The 15519-nt window shown below is 36.3% G+C and overlaps 1 protein-coding gene across 2 annotated transcripts; it reads right to left on the bottom strand.

Annotated features, from left to right (window-relative positions):
• Positions 1–996: 996 nt before the first annotated feature.
• On the bottom strand, positions 997–14186 carry LOC103983142 (rhomboid-like protein 19). 2 transcript variants are annotated; one of them, XM_065105749.1, is made up of 9 exons: positions 14029–14168; positions 13913–13992; positions 10784–10908; positions 9993–10053; positions 6821–6987; positions 5775–5886; positions 5472–5674; positions 5234–5374; positions 997–1271 (listed from the first exon to the last, which is right to left on the bottom strand). In XM_065105749.1, exons 2-9 carry the CDS (start codon positions 13952–13954, stop codon positions 1166–1168), a joined length of 957 nt encoding a protein of 318 aa, XP_064961821.1. In that variant the 5' UTR covers positions 13955–13992; positions 14029–14168; the 3' UTR covers positions 997–1165. The 2 variants fall into 2 exon arrangements, with proteins under 2 accessions (XP_064961821.1, XP_009398592.1); XM_009400317.3 differs by having other exon boundaries at positions 13913–14186.
• Between the last annotated feature and the right edge of the window lie 1333 nt (positions 14187–15519).

Here is a 15519-nt window from a genome sequence, read left to right as displayed (position 1 = left end):
AGAGACATTTGGAAGGATGAACTCCGTTCCTCCTCTCGTCAACAGAGCTATTGTAGCCGTTCTATCTGCCTGTTCCTATTCCTCTTTTCACTGACGTGGCACTATTTTTGTTGGATGAGGCAATTTTGTGCTGATGAGCGGAAGAATAGCAAGAAGAACAAGAGAGGGGCAGCTAAAGGACGAGGAAAATGAGGCAAATGAACAAGAGTACGAGGAGAAAGAGTTAATAGCTGAGCCGAAGGACGAAAAGTAGGACAATAAGGAAATTGGACATGGAAATTATTCTCTTTTTATTAACAATTGAGGCCACTGGATGTGGATGAATATTAGGAATGGGGGATAGCATGGCAAAATATCCACATTATCAATTGCATGGCAAATGAAGGTCCAGATTACTAGTAGTGAAAAATAATTGATTAACCTAATAACATTGAAGGTTTTATTCAGCAAATCATAACATAAGCCAAAGTAACCTATCCTAATGGAGATACGATGGCATGGTAAGTTGTAATGCAGACATCTTGCTTATCTCAAATGAATAGTGAAGTCACTGGTATGCCATAATGTAGAACATAAGAGTGAAGGTATCTTAGATAATGTGCATTGCTCACTGTGTTGTGCCAAAAACCTCATGCGTCCAATCTTTAGGATATCTACGATTTTTGTATGTAATTTCTTTAATTTAATGCATAAAATCCAGCATAGGCTTAAGCTATATGATTCAAAGCCTTAAAGCTAGTAGAGTTTGGATTCAGGATTTGGGGTTAACAAGTACTTCATACTATAATGAAATAGTTATTTAATATATTGTCGACCGACATATATAACCAGCATAAAGTTTTATATATTTAGTTGCATAATTCAGATTTATGCATGATATATAAGACTGGTGGGAAGAATGAGCCATAGCTGTTTCAGTGCCTGCCGGTGATATGGTGGTGGCACAACAGACAGTCCACTCATCTGTGATCCATCATCCCAAGACAAGAAGCGGTGTGTTCCTATGTTTCTGTACCATATTGGTTTGGTCATCTCGAGTCCATACCAAAAGAGGAAGAAGAAACGGGGAGACTCCAAAATGGAGACACCATCAAATTTGCGCACACACAAAACTATAACATGTAGCAACAAATTCTTAATAATTCTTGGGAAAAGTCTAGGGAGATCAAACATTCTCCGCAGCACTTTGGTGTGATGTACCTTCTACCTTTCCCACTGCAGAAAGTTTCTCAGCTGCTAATCTTTGTTCTAGCGCCCTTGCTCCGCGTTCCCTGTAGCAAAATAAGGTTGTTGAATTAGTACCAGTGCCACACAATATGCCGATGAATACCTCGATGCATCATCATCCAATGAAATATCCTATCCCACACAGATGCAAAGAATATGTCAAACCTGGTGACCAAGTAATCAGAAAATAGCACACTAGCTAACATTCTATTACAAGTATCTATTGACGAAGAATGTAATGATACATCATCCAAATCCAGATACCAAAGTTTACTAGAATTTACAACATGGAGGAAAGATGAGCAGAGGAGAGACACTGGAATATTCAATGCCTCTAAAAACAAACTATCAAGCAATTTGTATATCTAGTATATGAAAAAACAAGCAGTTACCACTGTTCTGAAAATATGATTTCATAGGTTTCTGATTTTATTGCTGTTGAACATTAGGATTCTGATTTGCTTTCTAAGTCTGTGGATCCCACGCTAAACATTCCTTACTGTTAACATTGGGGTTTTGGGTACTGCTGCCAGCCACAGATCAATGGTGCTGGAGCTTAAATCAATGGTGCTCCATCCCTGCTATTGCCTATAGGTTCCTTGTGTGTTTTTATTTAGAGGATAAATTGGCTGTTTGGTCGATAGTTTCGAAGCCTTCTATGACCTTAAGATTAAATTATTACTTTGGAAAACATCTAGGAGAGAATTTCTTTGGTCAAGGCTTTTACCTTGTGCCCTTCTCAGTGTCATTTGTATGAGCTGATGGATGAAACCATTGATGGAATTTTCTTATTATTGTATAAACATGTTGGTGATGTTTTGGTAAGAATTCTACAGGACTTTAATAAGCCTGAGTTATGATGTTAATTGGTGCAATGGAAGAGGTATTACCATGCCATGAACTATTCTCATAATACTGCAGATAATTGTTGTAAAAGCTAATATTGTTAATTCGCTGTGCCAAACCTGGAAAATGAGGTGCAAAATAGGTTGTGAGAAAACGTTGGGGATGTCAAGCTTGTTGTAGATGTGCTAGGACTATGGCTAAAAGTTAATGTTATGGAAGCTTACCATCTACGTTAGTGTTAGATGGAAGCTCTCATCCTCTTTGGAGCAAAAGTAACACAAGTGGATCTGTTAATACCAACAGACCCTTTAGCCGAAGGATTTATTAAAGTTCATTTTGATCTGGTTCTGATCCTCTCTCTCAGCAGGTGTTCTGATTAGTCTCCAGGACAGGACCATCTACTAAGAAGTTTTAATTAACACAGAAGGTGTTCAGGAAGTAATAGGCACAATTTTTCATAAAGTGATAGTGGTAACCTACCTTCTAGCTAGAGCCCTTTAATGATCCTTTGCACTATGAAATGCAGTACGACAGATTCTCTTGTTTGCTATTGTCTCAATCAAGAGATCAAATAACCATTTGAACCAGTAAGTATCGACCGGTACTTACCATTCTGACCAAAGGTCAGTACTATTTTAATATTCAATTTCTTATTATTTTTTCTGGTTATACTGGGGTTGTACGAGTATATCATACTATATTAGACAGACCAGTTATTGAAACCATTATCGAACAAAGATACCAAAAATTGGTCTCAATGTTAGTGTTACACATACTCATAGGGAAGCTTGTGGATGTGCTGATTATCATACTTATGTCTTGTTTTATGCTTTTCGGCGACCACAGGAGTTCCTTATGTCTTATTTTAAGCTTGCAAATATGATTTACTAGTATCTATAACTTGAGATCGACCTAAGTTGTTTTTAGCTCTGACCAAAAATAGAAGTTTTAATTTGTCCAACAACTTGGAAACAAATATGTCAAGATTCAGCATGCACAAACCAATCGTTTATTAGATTAATGCACAAGGCTTGGAATTTAGTTTAAACTGGCGCGATCATGCAAAAGGTGGGCATTTACTGCAAAAATGTTTTTTTATTATTCATTTTGATTTGGCTAATGGACATAAAGTTATTAAATTGCATGAATTTTTGTTTCTACCTTTGCAGATCATGATCAGAAAAGCTTATTATTGATTTGGAACCCCCATATTTGATCTCCAGCTGGAAAGAGCTAGAAGTATTCTCTAACAATTTGTGAAGCCATAAGCCTATTTAATCATCGGTTGAGATCTATTGAACTTCGAAAGTAGATGTTTTAACTTCAGACACCAATTTCTTGCTCAATGTAAATTTAAATTTATATTTTTATTGTTCATATTCTCATTTCATATATTTTTAATCCAATAATTTATGAAATATGAATATAAAAGATCATTTAGCCCACAACACTGTTATTTTTCATAAACTTTATATTCCATTCTAATTTTTTGCTAATTTATCATTTTTATATTTTAAAATTTTAAATTATTTTCTAAGTTGACCTCATGACCCCTAATTTAATCCAACCAATCCTCTCGATTTTGATCATGTTGTCTCTAGTCGACTCTAATTCGATACCGATCTTGCAAGCAAGCTATGATGGCACATAGAAAAAGATGAACCAAGTTCTCAATTAACAGATGAGAATATAATTTAGTCATATGTTAATCCTCTTCAATGGTAACCTATGCAACAATGTCAATTACCTCTTCCAACAAAGTGAGAAAAAAAAGAAAAGGACGTGTTGACATCAAGGTAAATAAAAGTCAACTAAATAAATAAGATTGCAGACTCTTCTAAACATTTTATATTTCCTTCTCTTAGAGTCTTTCTCACCATGCCCAAGTTTTACCTTCTATATCTAAGAGGAGTTAATGTAAATACAGAGATAACTAGTAAGAAGGTAACTACAAGATAAATACAGAGCAATGGTTGTAGTTTCGGTTACCGATGCCATGATGATCTGGCCAGCATGTACCATGGAGGGTAGGAAACAGAGGGGAGGAAAAGAGGAAGAGGAGATGGAGTACCAGGAGGCAAGCTGGTGGCCAACAGCGGATGGGCTGAGGCAGGCAGCCAGAGGCTTTGAGCATGGGCTGGTGCAGAGAGAGAGAGAGAGAGAGAGAGGGGGATTATGATGAACCAAACTGGGTGGTGGGCTTACCACTCAGTTCAGGTCCAGTAACAAGCCAAAAATGGGCACTCTACTAGGTTCAAAGGGTCCCCGAGTAGTAACCCCTGTACCATATCTGGACTGCCTGAAAAGGCCTGTTTTGCATCTTGGTTGAGGCCCGGATCGATAAATACATACCGGTTATAACAAATTGCAGCCCTTGACAAAAATAACTAGTAAGAAAATAATGAAGTGACAACCAAAGAGTAAAAAAATAAAACAAGAGAAACAATATAGCTTACAAAAGAAATGTGTATATGTGTCAAATCTCTTTAGCATGTGTAGGAAAACATACTATCTCAAGAGAAGAAAAAGCACATGAATATGCACCAGATGTTGAGTGTTTGAAGTCCCATGACATGAATACTTGGTTGCACCTTGATGTGACGAAAGAAACATTCACTATAGATGATAAAATTTTATGGAGGACAAACATCATGTTATTGTATTTACTAATATAAGCAGATTATTCCGGTTCTGCATTTGCTGATTGAAACAATCCAAGCTTTCCAAATATAGAAATCAGGGCAGGAGATAGAAAATGAGAAATTATCAGTTGGATCTTCCTCAAGGCTTTTCTTAAGCAGCACGATAAAGTTATCCTATCAGATAGTCATCATGATTCCAGTGGTGCAACATGACATGTATCACTTAGTTACAATGTGAATTCATTAGCCCATGAAAATAACATAACCTACACGGAATTAAAATATTGGTGGTATTATAAAAACAAATAAAAAATCTAGAGGGATTCAGGCACTTTCTAGAATAATAAATCAAATATGGTAGCAAAAATAAAAAAAGCATGAACATGTTCTAGACAGGTCCTGAGAGGCAATAAGATCAAGGAATCTTAAGGATTTATAATCTTATTATATATTCTGCAAGAGGGCATAGCAAATAAAAGCAGAGAAGATGTTTGGATAAAACTGACAAACAAACACACCTTCTTCTGGCTGCTTCAATTGAATCAGAACCAGGCAACGGAGACGCATCCAACGAGCGACCTCTTAATTCAGCAGAGCTCCCAGATCTTCTTCCACAAAAAACCCAATGAAATAATGAAGTGATGGGATCTAAAATTGGCCTGCATGTTGTTACATGAATCATGATCAACTCATCAGAGTATGTCAGCTTGGTGAGTATTTAAGGGGACACCATTAAGGCATAAGTGTTACTGTTACCGCAAAAATTCAGGAAAGAAGCTTGAAAAAGAGAAATCATCACTTGGATCTCCCTTAAGGCTTGTTTCTGGTCGCTTTTGAAAGTAACGCAGGTATATCCAACTCATATATATGCCAAAGAGTAAAGTTGGAAGGTAAGACACAGAGTCTGTTATAAAGAAGCTTGTGGCAATCGATATCAATGTAACAAGAGTTGGCATCCACTGTGAAGCGTAGGAACAAGAATAACTGCTGTTTCAGCAAATTATTGGACTATGAAGAGCATATACCAAGTCCTGATAAATTACGGAGACAGATGTATACCTTTGCTTTGATCTTCAAAACAAAAAGACTGAGCTCCTGATCTGGTAGAATTTGTTTAATGCCTACTAGAAATCCAGAAAGAACCCCATGGAAGCCAGAAAATGGCGTATAACTGTAGACCAAGAATATGGAGAACAAAGAAGACAGTGATGGGAGAAAGTACAATGTATATAAACATACTAAAAAATTGACATTACAAAATCTAAAGGTACAGCAGTGTTTCACTAAGCTCATGATCTGGTAGAATTTGTTTAATGCCTGCTAGAATTCCTGAAGAAACCCCCATGGAAGCCAGAAAATGGCATATTACTGTAGTCCAAGAATAAGGCGAAGGGAGAAGACAGTGATGGGAGTAAGTGTTCATAAACACACTTAAAAAATGTCATTACTTGTTCTATAGGTATAACAGTATTTCACAATTTATGCCAATAAGGACACATAATTGTTGTCATATAACATTAATGAATGTACACACAGAATGACCTTTATCTATGTAGGATGCTCAACATGATGATCAAGATTATATCAACATATCAAAGGACACATAATTGTTGTCATATAACATTAATGAATGTACACACAGAACAGAATGACCTTTATCTATGTAGGATGCTCAACATGATGATCAAGATTATATCAACATATCACCCATATGCTGACAGATACTAAATCTAGGTGCAGCTACAGCTTTACATGTGCAGTTATAACAAAAATTGACCTGCCATGAATTCGTTCCCTAAAGTAATCATTGCCATTTTCCAGTTTGATGCAGATAAAGGAACCAGAACAACCAAACTTACTATGATGTAATAACTCATATTCATAGTAGCATAAATCACTTTAAATAACTTTCTAATCTAAACTCTATATGTTATTTAATGCAAAATGCTAAAGTTTGATTTTCATTATCTATATCATGGCATAAAGAATGTCAAAGTTGGATTCACCCAGAATTTAGAGGTGAAAAGAAAGATGGGAGGTCTTGGTTAATGTGGAAGATGCTGCAAACAGAGATATAACTGAGCCTTGTGAAATCTGAGACTTACAGATAGCTTTCCTGTCTTGTAATGTAGTACAAAGCAATAGCAGTTACAAAGACGCAGACTGAAGTAAATAAATTCACCACTATGATGAACTTCAAAAACTCTTTGGAACCCCACAATGGCTCCAGCGACTTCCCAAATAAAAGGAGACCAATTGTGCTAATTGCCACCTGTAAAAATAAAATGTCATATTTGAGTATGTTCGATATAGAAAATACAAAATAACATGTGAAGAACTAATGAAAACTTTTGTCTATAACCATTACTATGGCATTTGTCAGCTTATGCAGTTGACCTGGATATGACAACTCTTAAGCACTGAATCAAAGTCGCCACAGATATTATACTAGGTTCAATTTCTTGTTGTATTGATGAAATGTGTAATTAGATAGCAAGTATTGGCATTATCATAAGGTGACTCCTTGCCAAGCTGGGTGACTAAGGTCTGAGTCAAATATTAATAGCATCTGCTGATCAATTAATTTGCCTGGAGTGAACATGAGACGAGTTTGGAACTTTGGATAGGCTCTCTTTTATCCTTTGCCCACAGAAAAATGTGTGAACTGGAACTCACAAAATGTGCCAGAATGCTTATACCCAAATACTAGTGTAAGGTTACACAAGCTCATATGTATCTACTGCTTCCCCTTTATGCTATGTGGGATTGCTAACTCATTCCAACAACACTTAAAAAGGATTCAATAATAAATTTAAATGGAGAGTCCATAAGAATTGTCACATAATTAGTAAAAGTTCATCTAATTAGTGTACAATAAGCAGATCAAATAAAAGGAGATAAAAACATGTAGGTTAAAGAATGCATATGTAAGATCAACTAATGCGGAATAGAAATTATAGGTCAGAGAAAAAGCACAACTAAGTCTAATATAGGAAGTCTAAAAGGCTCCTTTCTAGATGTGAAAACATTCCAACTGCTCATGAGGGATTTATATAAACTAATAGCAAAAATAAAAAAATATTTAAAAAGATTTCGAAGACCTACGGTACAAAGTTACCCAAGAAGAAGGATCAAACATGTTCAAAAAAAGAATCCGTCAAGACAAAAATGTAGGTCAAGAGAAAAAAAAAAAGACAAAATCAAAACTCATCTCCAAAAAGTACAATTATTTAACAAACTTTAGTGATGGTCAGTGACATCTTATACTTCTACCTTCTACTAAACATCTTTAAGACAACTTATCCGAATTCCAACTTACCTACAAGGATACTAGGATCTTATGTACTTTACTCAGCTACGATAAAACCCCAAAATATATTATCTTTGCAAACCTCGAATTAAAATATATTACTAAATAAACATGATAAATGTTCTAAGATGACTAAAATGGCATATTTCCTAAAATGAAACCAAAACCAGGATTTACTTTTACCAAACTAAAACAAAAGCTTTCAAACAAATAAATCTTGATCATAGTAAACTATCATTTCTACACATTTTTTAAACGATTCTAGATCTCAAAGTGACATTTACAACAACACCAAAATCATTAAAAACCTTCTTTATTATGGATATAACCCCAAAATATTATTTTAATTGCTAGAATGTTGCCTTTCTTAACTAAACAATTTAGCATCCATAGTGGAGTTATAACATTCACCTCCACCAAGATAAAGTATAAAATTAATATCTAGATGAATTATGTTCCAGTTCATATTCCCAATATTACTGAAGCAATAAAAATGTTCTTATAAAAAAGATATAAAAAATTTTCTGTATTGTTTATACCATGAAGGCAATATGTTGATGCTGCCTAGATCAAAGAAATATAATTTCAGCTATAAGGCAGATTATTAATGTGCTAGGATATTGATGATAAGTAGCAATGAACATATAATGATTACTGTAATAGAAATCACATGGCAATCAACATAGTGCCAATCGTGGTTTTCTAGAATGACTGATCCTGGTTAAATTGATATCTCGGCACTATTGATGGATAGTCAATGAAATCACCAAAAATAGACTGAACCTTGGTCGATTGCAATCAACAAGTGATAAAGCGAGAGAGAGAGAGAGAGAGGAAAGATGTTGGGAGATTCAATTGGCAAGAGCAAAAGAACTAGAGGATAAGATGGAAGACGAACTGCAGACGATGTTTACTTGTTGATGCACTAGGATAGAGCTGCTTGCTGATACGCTGCCCCTTGCATTGTTTTCCTTTGATGCAGAGATTGAGTGAGCAAGTAAGCAATGACAAAGTGTGTGTGTGTGTGTGTGTGTGAGAGAGAGAGAGAGAGAGAGAGAGAGAGAGAGAAGGGGTAAGAGGAAAACAGAAACTTTTACATTGTTTTCTCTTTTGGGTATGGTGTGGTTGCGGTAAAAAATGGCATTTATTGATAAATGGTTGAAAAATTAAATCCTACAAATGCAATGGCTAACAAACATCAATTTTTTTAACCTCGCAGTTTTTTAATAAATTTTATAAGTTGTAGAACATGTATGACTTTTTAACTTTTAGTAAAACCTTTAAATTTCCTTTTCCGGCCAGTCCTGATTTGACAATCCTGATCATAGATTTGAAGGTCCACCAGGGACCCGAGAACCTAGTTTGCAAAATCTTGATTCTAGGATTTTCAAGACCACTTCAAAACCTTTAGTTTTGGAACATATCTAGAAACAATCATGATAAGAAATATCTCATGCCACAAAGAAACTTTATAGTTGTTCATTTCTTCTTTCAGTGCACCTAACTTGATTTGTCTACAACCTATGTGCAAGTGTCAGTATCGTGTTTGACAGTTGTCAGCTAGCCTCCTTGCCAACTACTGGTCAGCACAACTACAACTTGAACAAATATAAAATCGACATACTTTAACCCAGTATAATGTTCTTATTTGCTGTACCAGCTGTCTTACAAGTAGCCCTGAGAGTCATTTTTAAGGCAAAACTGCAATTAATTTCTCTCTTCCCGGTTTGAAGTTACAAGCAAAGCTCCAGAAAGAGGAACTTACCTCTGACAAATGCAACACTAAGATAAGGATCTAATTAAAATTCTAGGCCAGGAATTCATCAGTAATTATTACTCTTGTTTCCTATTTCTTTTTAGATGAGAATTGTTAAAAATAGTGATGTAAGAGAAAATAAGCATGCCCAATGCAAATAGAATTCATTTGACAAAGAGAAGACATAAGAGAAAAAAGCGACAAAGCTTACCCCTATAAGTGATTGTTCAATGTAACCAGCAGTGATGAGGTTCCATGCAAACGGAATTGTGCTAGAAAAAGCAGAAAAAACTTCAGCATAAATAATTATGACAATTTTTCACAAGGAAGCACACAACCCGAGTCATTTAGATCAACAATTATTGGACACTAGAAGACATTCAAAGCCTCGCAATATAATAAAGAAATACTACATTTCCAGTATATAAAAGAGAATATGAAAGGCGACTCCACATAGATCATGCATAATACCCAAGGAATATAAAAAGACATTTCTTCCATCAAAACAGTTGCATTTCTGTTCATATATCTAGTTTTACAAAAAGATCAAAACAGTGGCTAGGCTAGTAATGCAATATACAATTTTTCCTCAACATTGGCCTGCGTATATAATGAAGGTGCTATCATAATTGCAACCACAAATCCAACCCTACTAAAGGGAACCTTCTCTTCCTCCATCTAATTCCATTAATTTTCTATATCAATTAAATTGTACTTCCTAATCTAAAGTTATTGTCAATGTCAAAAAGTCAATGTAAAAAAGAAGCAAGGTTTTAATTTTTTTTAAAAAAGCAAATTTGCACTCTTTTAAAAAGAAAAGATGGATTAAAAGACTTTAAGTAAAAGGAAAAAAACACATTCTGGGCAACAACATCATAGATGCATATACATTGTAGAAAAAAAATATATGTATATCCATACATATGCATTGTCCATGTAAGCATATAAAGTATATGCATTTTTATCCTGCATAATAAGCATATTAGGAACTCCAATTGCTACCTTGAGGGAATAAGAGCAACATAAGGGAGAGCTGAAGGAAAGATCTGAAGCAAAACATGTCCTAAAACTAGTATCACAGCTAGGCCCTTGCACAATCGAGTAAACCCTGTATAAAAGCTGCTGCTCTGCATTTAGAAAATGTAGCATTATAAATTTGTGATGAATTTCCAAAAAAAATAGATAGAAGAATAGAAAAGTGTAGACTTCAGTAACTGAATGAACATTTAAATTATATTTTGTAACTAAGAGCAATTTATACAGAAATACAGCAAGAAAATACTATACAAAATCAAGATAAAAGAAGGTCAACCATAACTGTATTTGTCCATATCATAGCAAACAAAGATTCTGAGGCATTTATAATGCTGTCAATGCATTTTCCCTTGTCATTGGCTAAATTTGTTTTCCACAAATCTAAAGCAAAAGCTTCTTTGTAGTTTGTATCATGGAGTAAAATTCTTATGATGCATTTCTTTACTTGTCCATACAGGTGTTCGAGCATTTTTTTATATTCAAGTTTCAAACCAGTGAAGATTCCTAAAGCTAAAGTTACGTTGCTCTAGTATCTATAGAATGATAGCAATAACTAACAAAAGCAAGGGGGCCTTACATATGCATGATGAAAATATTCGAATTTGGCCTATGGACCATGTATCCTTGCAATTGAAAGGTAATCCACTAAATTTTCCGACGACTAAATATTTCTTCCAAAAGAATTCACAGACTAGGCCTTTCACTATCACTAGAGTAGCAACTACAGTAATTTGCATCATGTACAATACAGGAAAAAAGGTAATATCTTAGCTAGAAGTCCCACATAAAACAATATGAGGTTAGCAAACTAGGATCCACAAGGACAAACAAGATAAGGCTCGATGATCTGGTTATGCTCTTTCATGTATTTTGCAAATGAGTCAACATCCTGGTCATTCGGTTTGCCAAAAAATAGAGAAGGTATTGAATCCCTTTAATCATATCATGACCAGGTCTCGTAACAATTCTGCATGAGAGACCTACTGCAGAGTGTCAACTCTATCACGCAATTATGGTGTGTGTGTCATATATCAACATGCCCAGAGTTTTTAGGAGCTGATGATCCATGAAAAAGATTTTATATAAGGATCTCCATTAACCACCCATGATTTCCAAAATAAGTTGGCATTCCAAATCACTGTGGTTGTGGAAGATGATATGGTATTGTTGCTGACCTGAACTATCAAGCCTGAAGCAGAAAGAAGCTTTGCAGATGGATCCACAGACACCTGTTATTTTGATGATGGTTTGGCTTCCAATGCCCATTTAAATATTTGCAAATGGAGTGAGGGTGTTAGATCACCTTAAAATAGCATGACCAATTCCTTGGCAGGTTTGCTAGTAACTGCATTATACATGCTTAGCCATGCTCTTTCTCATCCTCAGTGACAGAAACTTGCTAAAAATGAAAATGATTGCATGCCTGGTACCATGCCTAGGATTACCAAGATCTGATGATCCATGCCTAGACCTTGTAACTGGACTAGAATGGTTGTATTCTACAATCCATGATCAACATAATCATCATGCAATTTGCACTATACCAATTGCCTTCAGTGTTCTTTATGACTAATCCTCCAAGCAACAATGTTTAGGGTTTTTTTCCATTCAAAACTATGAGTAGCTTTCAAGATAATTCCATCAAGAAAGTTGTTTTAGTCAAAGAAAGTTATTTCTGGATACAACTGAAATTTGAAAGTCTTATGATAGTTATTCTAATTAAAGAATCTAAGTCATGCGATAGACCACATTAATTTTGAGTCCCGGAGAGTGTAACTGGCTTATTAACCTCTTCTGTAGAAATTGGCCTCTCATAGTTCTAATGTCATAATAAAGATTTGGATCCTATTTTACTATCAAACAAAAAATTGGTATTTTTTCTACATGTTGATCACCTTGGATTAACCCATTAAAAAAGGGAACACAATCATCTACAATCCTCGAATCTATCAGTTTCCCTGGACAAAAATTTATTTTTCCCTAGCCCCTTGGATGATCACTTGACTATTTTTAACCAAAACAAAGCCAACTAATGTAGCAATGGTGAAGTGGGGGCACTGTGAAATGCAAAAGGTTATAAGGAAATAATCTAATAGAACATCTTAACAAGAATCATTCAAGATATCCTACCAAGGGGTGCAATTACTCTAATCAAAATTTGTTTAAATCACCGCAAAATCTGCAAATTATAAGTAACATCTGAAATTTATATTCCAAATATTGGCCTGAAATTAACAAAAAAAACAATTTTTTAAGTTTCTGAATACATTATCTCTAGGTACTTGAACATACCAGGAACTATGAATCAGATGTAATAAGTCAGTCAAACATTAGTAGGTTGTTTGGAATTATATTTAATGCTTTAAATGAGAATGACAAGAGTGTAAGTTAGATATCAACGAATGTTTGGCCTGCTATTCAAGTTATCTTCTTCTTTAGTTTGTTAAACTTTTTTTAGCCATCATCTTATCCAAAAACACCCCTGGTCCATGCCTGCATGCCCGCCCAGACACATACAAACAGGAAAAGTTTTTTCTTTTTGCTCTCCAATTGTCATGTGTAGGCTCCCATCGAAATCAGGGTTTCATGCCGGAAACATTACAACAATCTACCAAAAAGGTAAGCAGAGAAGCTTAAACACTGAAAATTAGATAGCCCGACACATGAAGGATGGAACAACTAATGCATCATCTCCTTAATTGATTTGTCTATCATTTTAATCAAAGTTAAACGAGTAAATCTGTGAATCTTGTTTAGGACTTCATCAGAAGACCAAAAATCTAATCCTTGGAGTCACAGAAGGCCTAATCATTTATAACAACAAATCTCCTGTACGGCTAATTCAAGAATCAAAGAAGAAAAGAGTATTTTACTCCCCAAAAGGAGTTTTCAGAAATCAAATGGCGCATATTCGATGCTAAAAGTCACGAAGCCAATCCCGAATATGGTGACGAAATTCACACATAATCGGTGTCTGATCGGAGGCCGAAAGAGCTATCGAAATGAGATCCGATCCAGCAATCCAAAGATCAGATCCAGCGTAGGGGATCCAAGGTGGAATCAAGAAATGCGAGGAAAAACAGACAGAGTACTCACTCCAGTTTGGAGCGGCTGGGGAGGAGAGGAGCTGCTCAACATCTTCGCCGCTGCCGATCTCTCTCTCTCTCTCTCTCTCTCTCTCTCTCTCTCTCTCTCTCTCTCTCTCTCTCTCTGCGGCAAATTGCGTGGGAGAGAGGTAGGCGTCCCCCTTCGTCTCTGGGGCGAGGGGAGGGCTCGGGGGGAGATCCGGGGGACGAAGCGCTTGGGGCCTTTGGCTACCGCCTACGGAAATGCTGCTGCCTGGTGCAACGCACGAGTCGCAGATGTGATCGCTTTTTACGGTGATTTAGATGAAATCCAAGACACGCTTAAACAAAGGCATCGTCACGTGCTTCGTCGCCAAGTCACGTTGGTAAGTCGTAATGCTAAATGTTGATTCCGTCTAGAAATTAATGCTAGTCAAATCCAAAATCCACTAATTAAACGGCCCCCAAATTAAAGTTCTATTTAAACCAGATCAAAAGATGCCCCAATTCCATTTAAATGATATCTATCATCCCTAATTTAGGAGAGTGTTGTATCAAGTAGAATTACAAATGAACTAAGTTTTTGCGAGTGGCTCAATATTAATAAGGGGCTAATTATATATTTTTTTATAATTAATTATAATTAATATCTTAATTCTTATATTTTAAAAAATAGTATTAAGATACCTGCCTGACACTAAAATATTTAACCTCTCATATTCATGGATCGAAGAAATGGCATGGGCAGTGTAAAAATGACATAAATGAAAATGGTAAAAAAAATAATTTTATTATCTTTGAAATTATTAACTTCATATGAATTTTTCTTCGGCTTTCATAGAAACTTTTTACCGCTTTTCTCCCCTCCAATTCCCTCTCCTTCGGTTACGCTATGGACGGTAGACCAGTGACGACATCAACGGTGCACAAGACTGGTGACGTTCCAAAGGAGATCTGAGCACCACCTTCAATTATGACCGTTTTCCTCCTCCCCTCTGCTTTCTTGAGGACTAATCATTGCCCTTGTTTCCAGAGGAGGAGGCTGGCTCTCGAACTTGTGAAGGGCAACAACTAGACCAATGATGGCGTTGGTCGCATTCCAAAGGAGATCCAAGTTGCCTCCGATCGATGCTTTTCTCCCCCCCTCTACTTTCTTAAGGACCAATAATTACCCCTATTTCTATATGACGAGGTTGCCTCTTGAACCTATGAAGGACAACGACCAGGGCACCGTCTCAAAGTGTCACTTTCCTCCTCCCCTCCACTTTCTTGAGGACCAATCATCTCCCTTATTTCCTCGCCTGTCACCCCATTAGCCTCACCTTAGCCAACGACGACTTCGTCATCTACCCTACCCTCACCATCCCCTACCACATCAATGTCCCAGTGGGCCTCGACGAATCGGAGTGTGAGGACGATGAAGAGGAGGCGGCTACCTCTTGAACCTGTGAAGGGCAATAGCTAGGGCGCCTTTCTTCATTCCCTTTGCTTTCTTGAGGACCTATCATCGCCCCTCTTTCTAACTTGCTCGCCCATTGTCCTATCATCCCCGCCCTGGCCAGTGGCGGCCTCATCGTCTACCCTAGCCTCACCCATCCCTACCACATTAGCATCCAATGGGCCTCAACGAATCAAAAC

This window comes from Musa acuminata, chromosome BXJ2-4, assembly GCF_036884655.1.
Source record: "Musa acuminata AAA Group cultivar baxijiao chromosome BXJ2-4, Cavendish_Baxijiao_AAA, whole genome shotgun sequence".
In the NCBI taxonomy this organism is placed as follows: Eukaryota; Viridiplantae; Streptophyta; class Magnoliopsida; order Zingiberales; family Musaceae; genus Musa; species Musa acuminata.
Note: the sequence above shows the minus strand (reverse complement) of the source record. Positions and strands in the feature narration are given on the sequence as shown.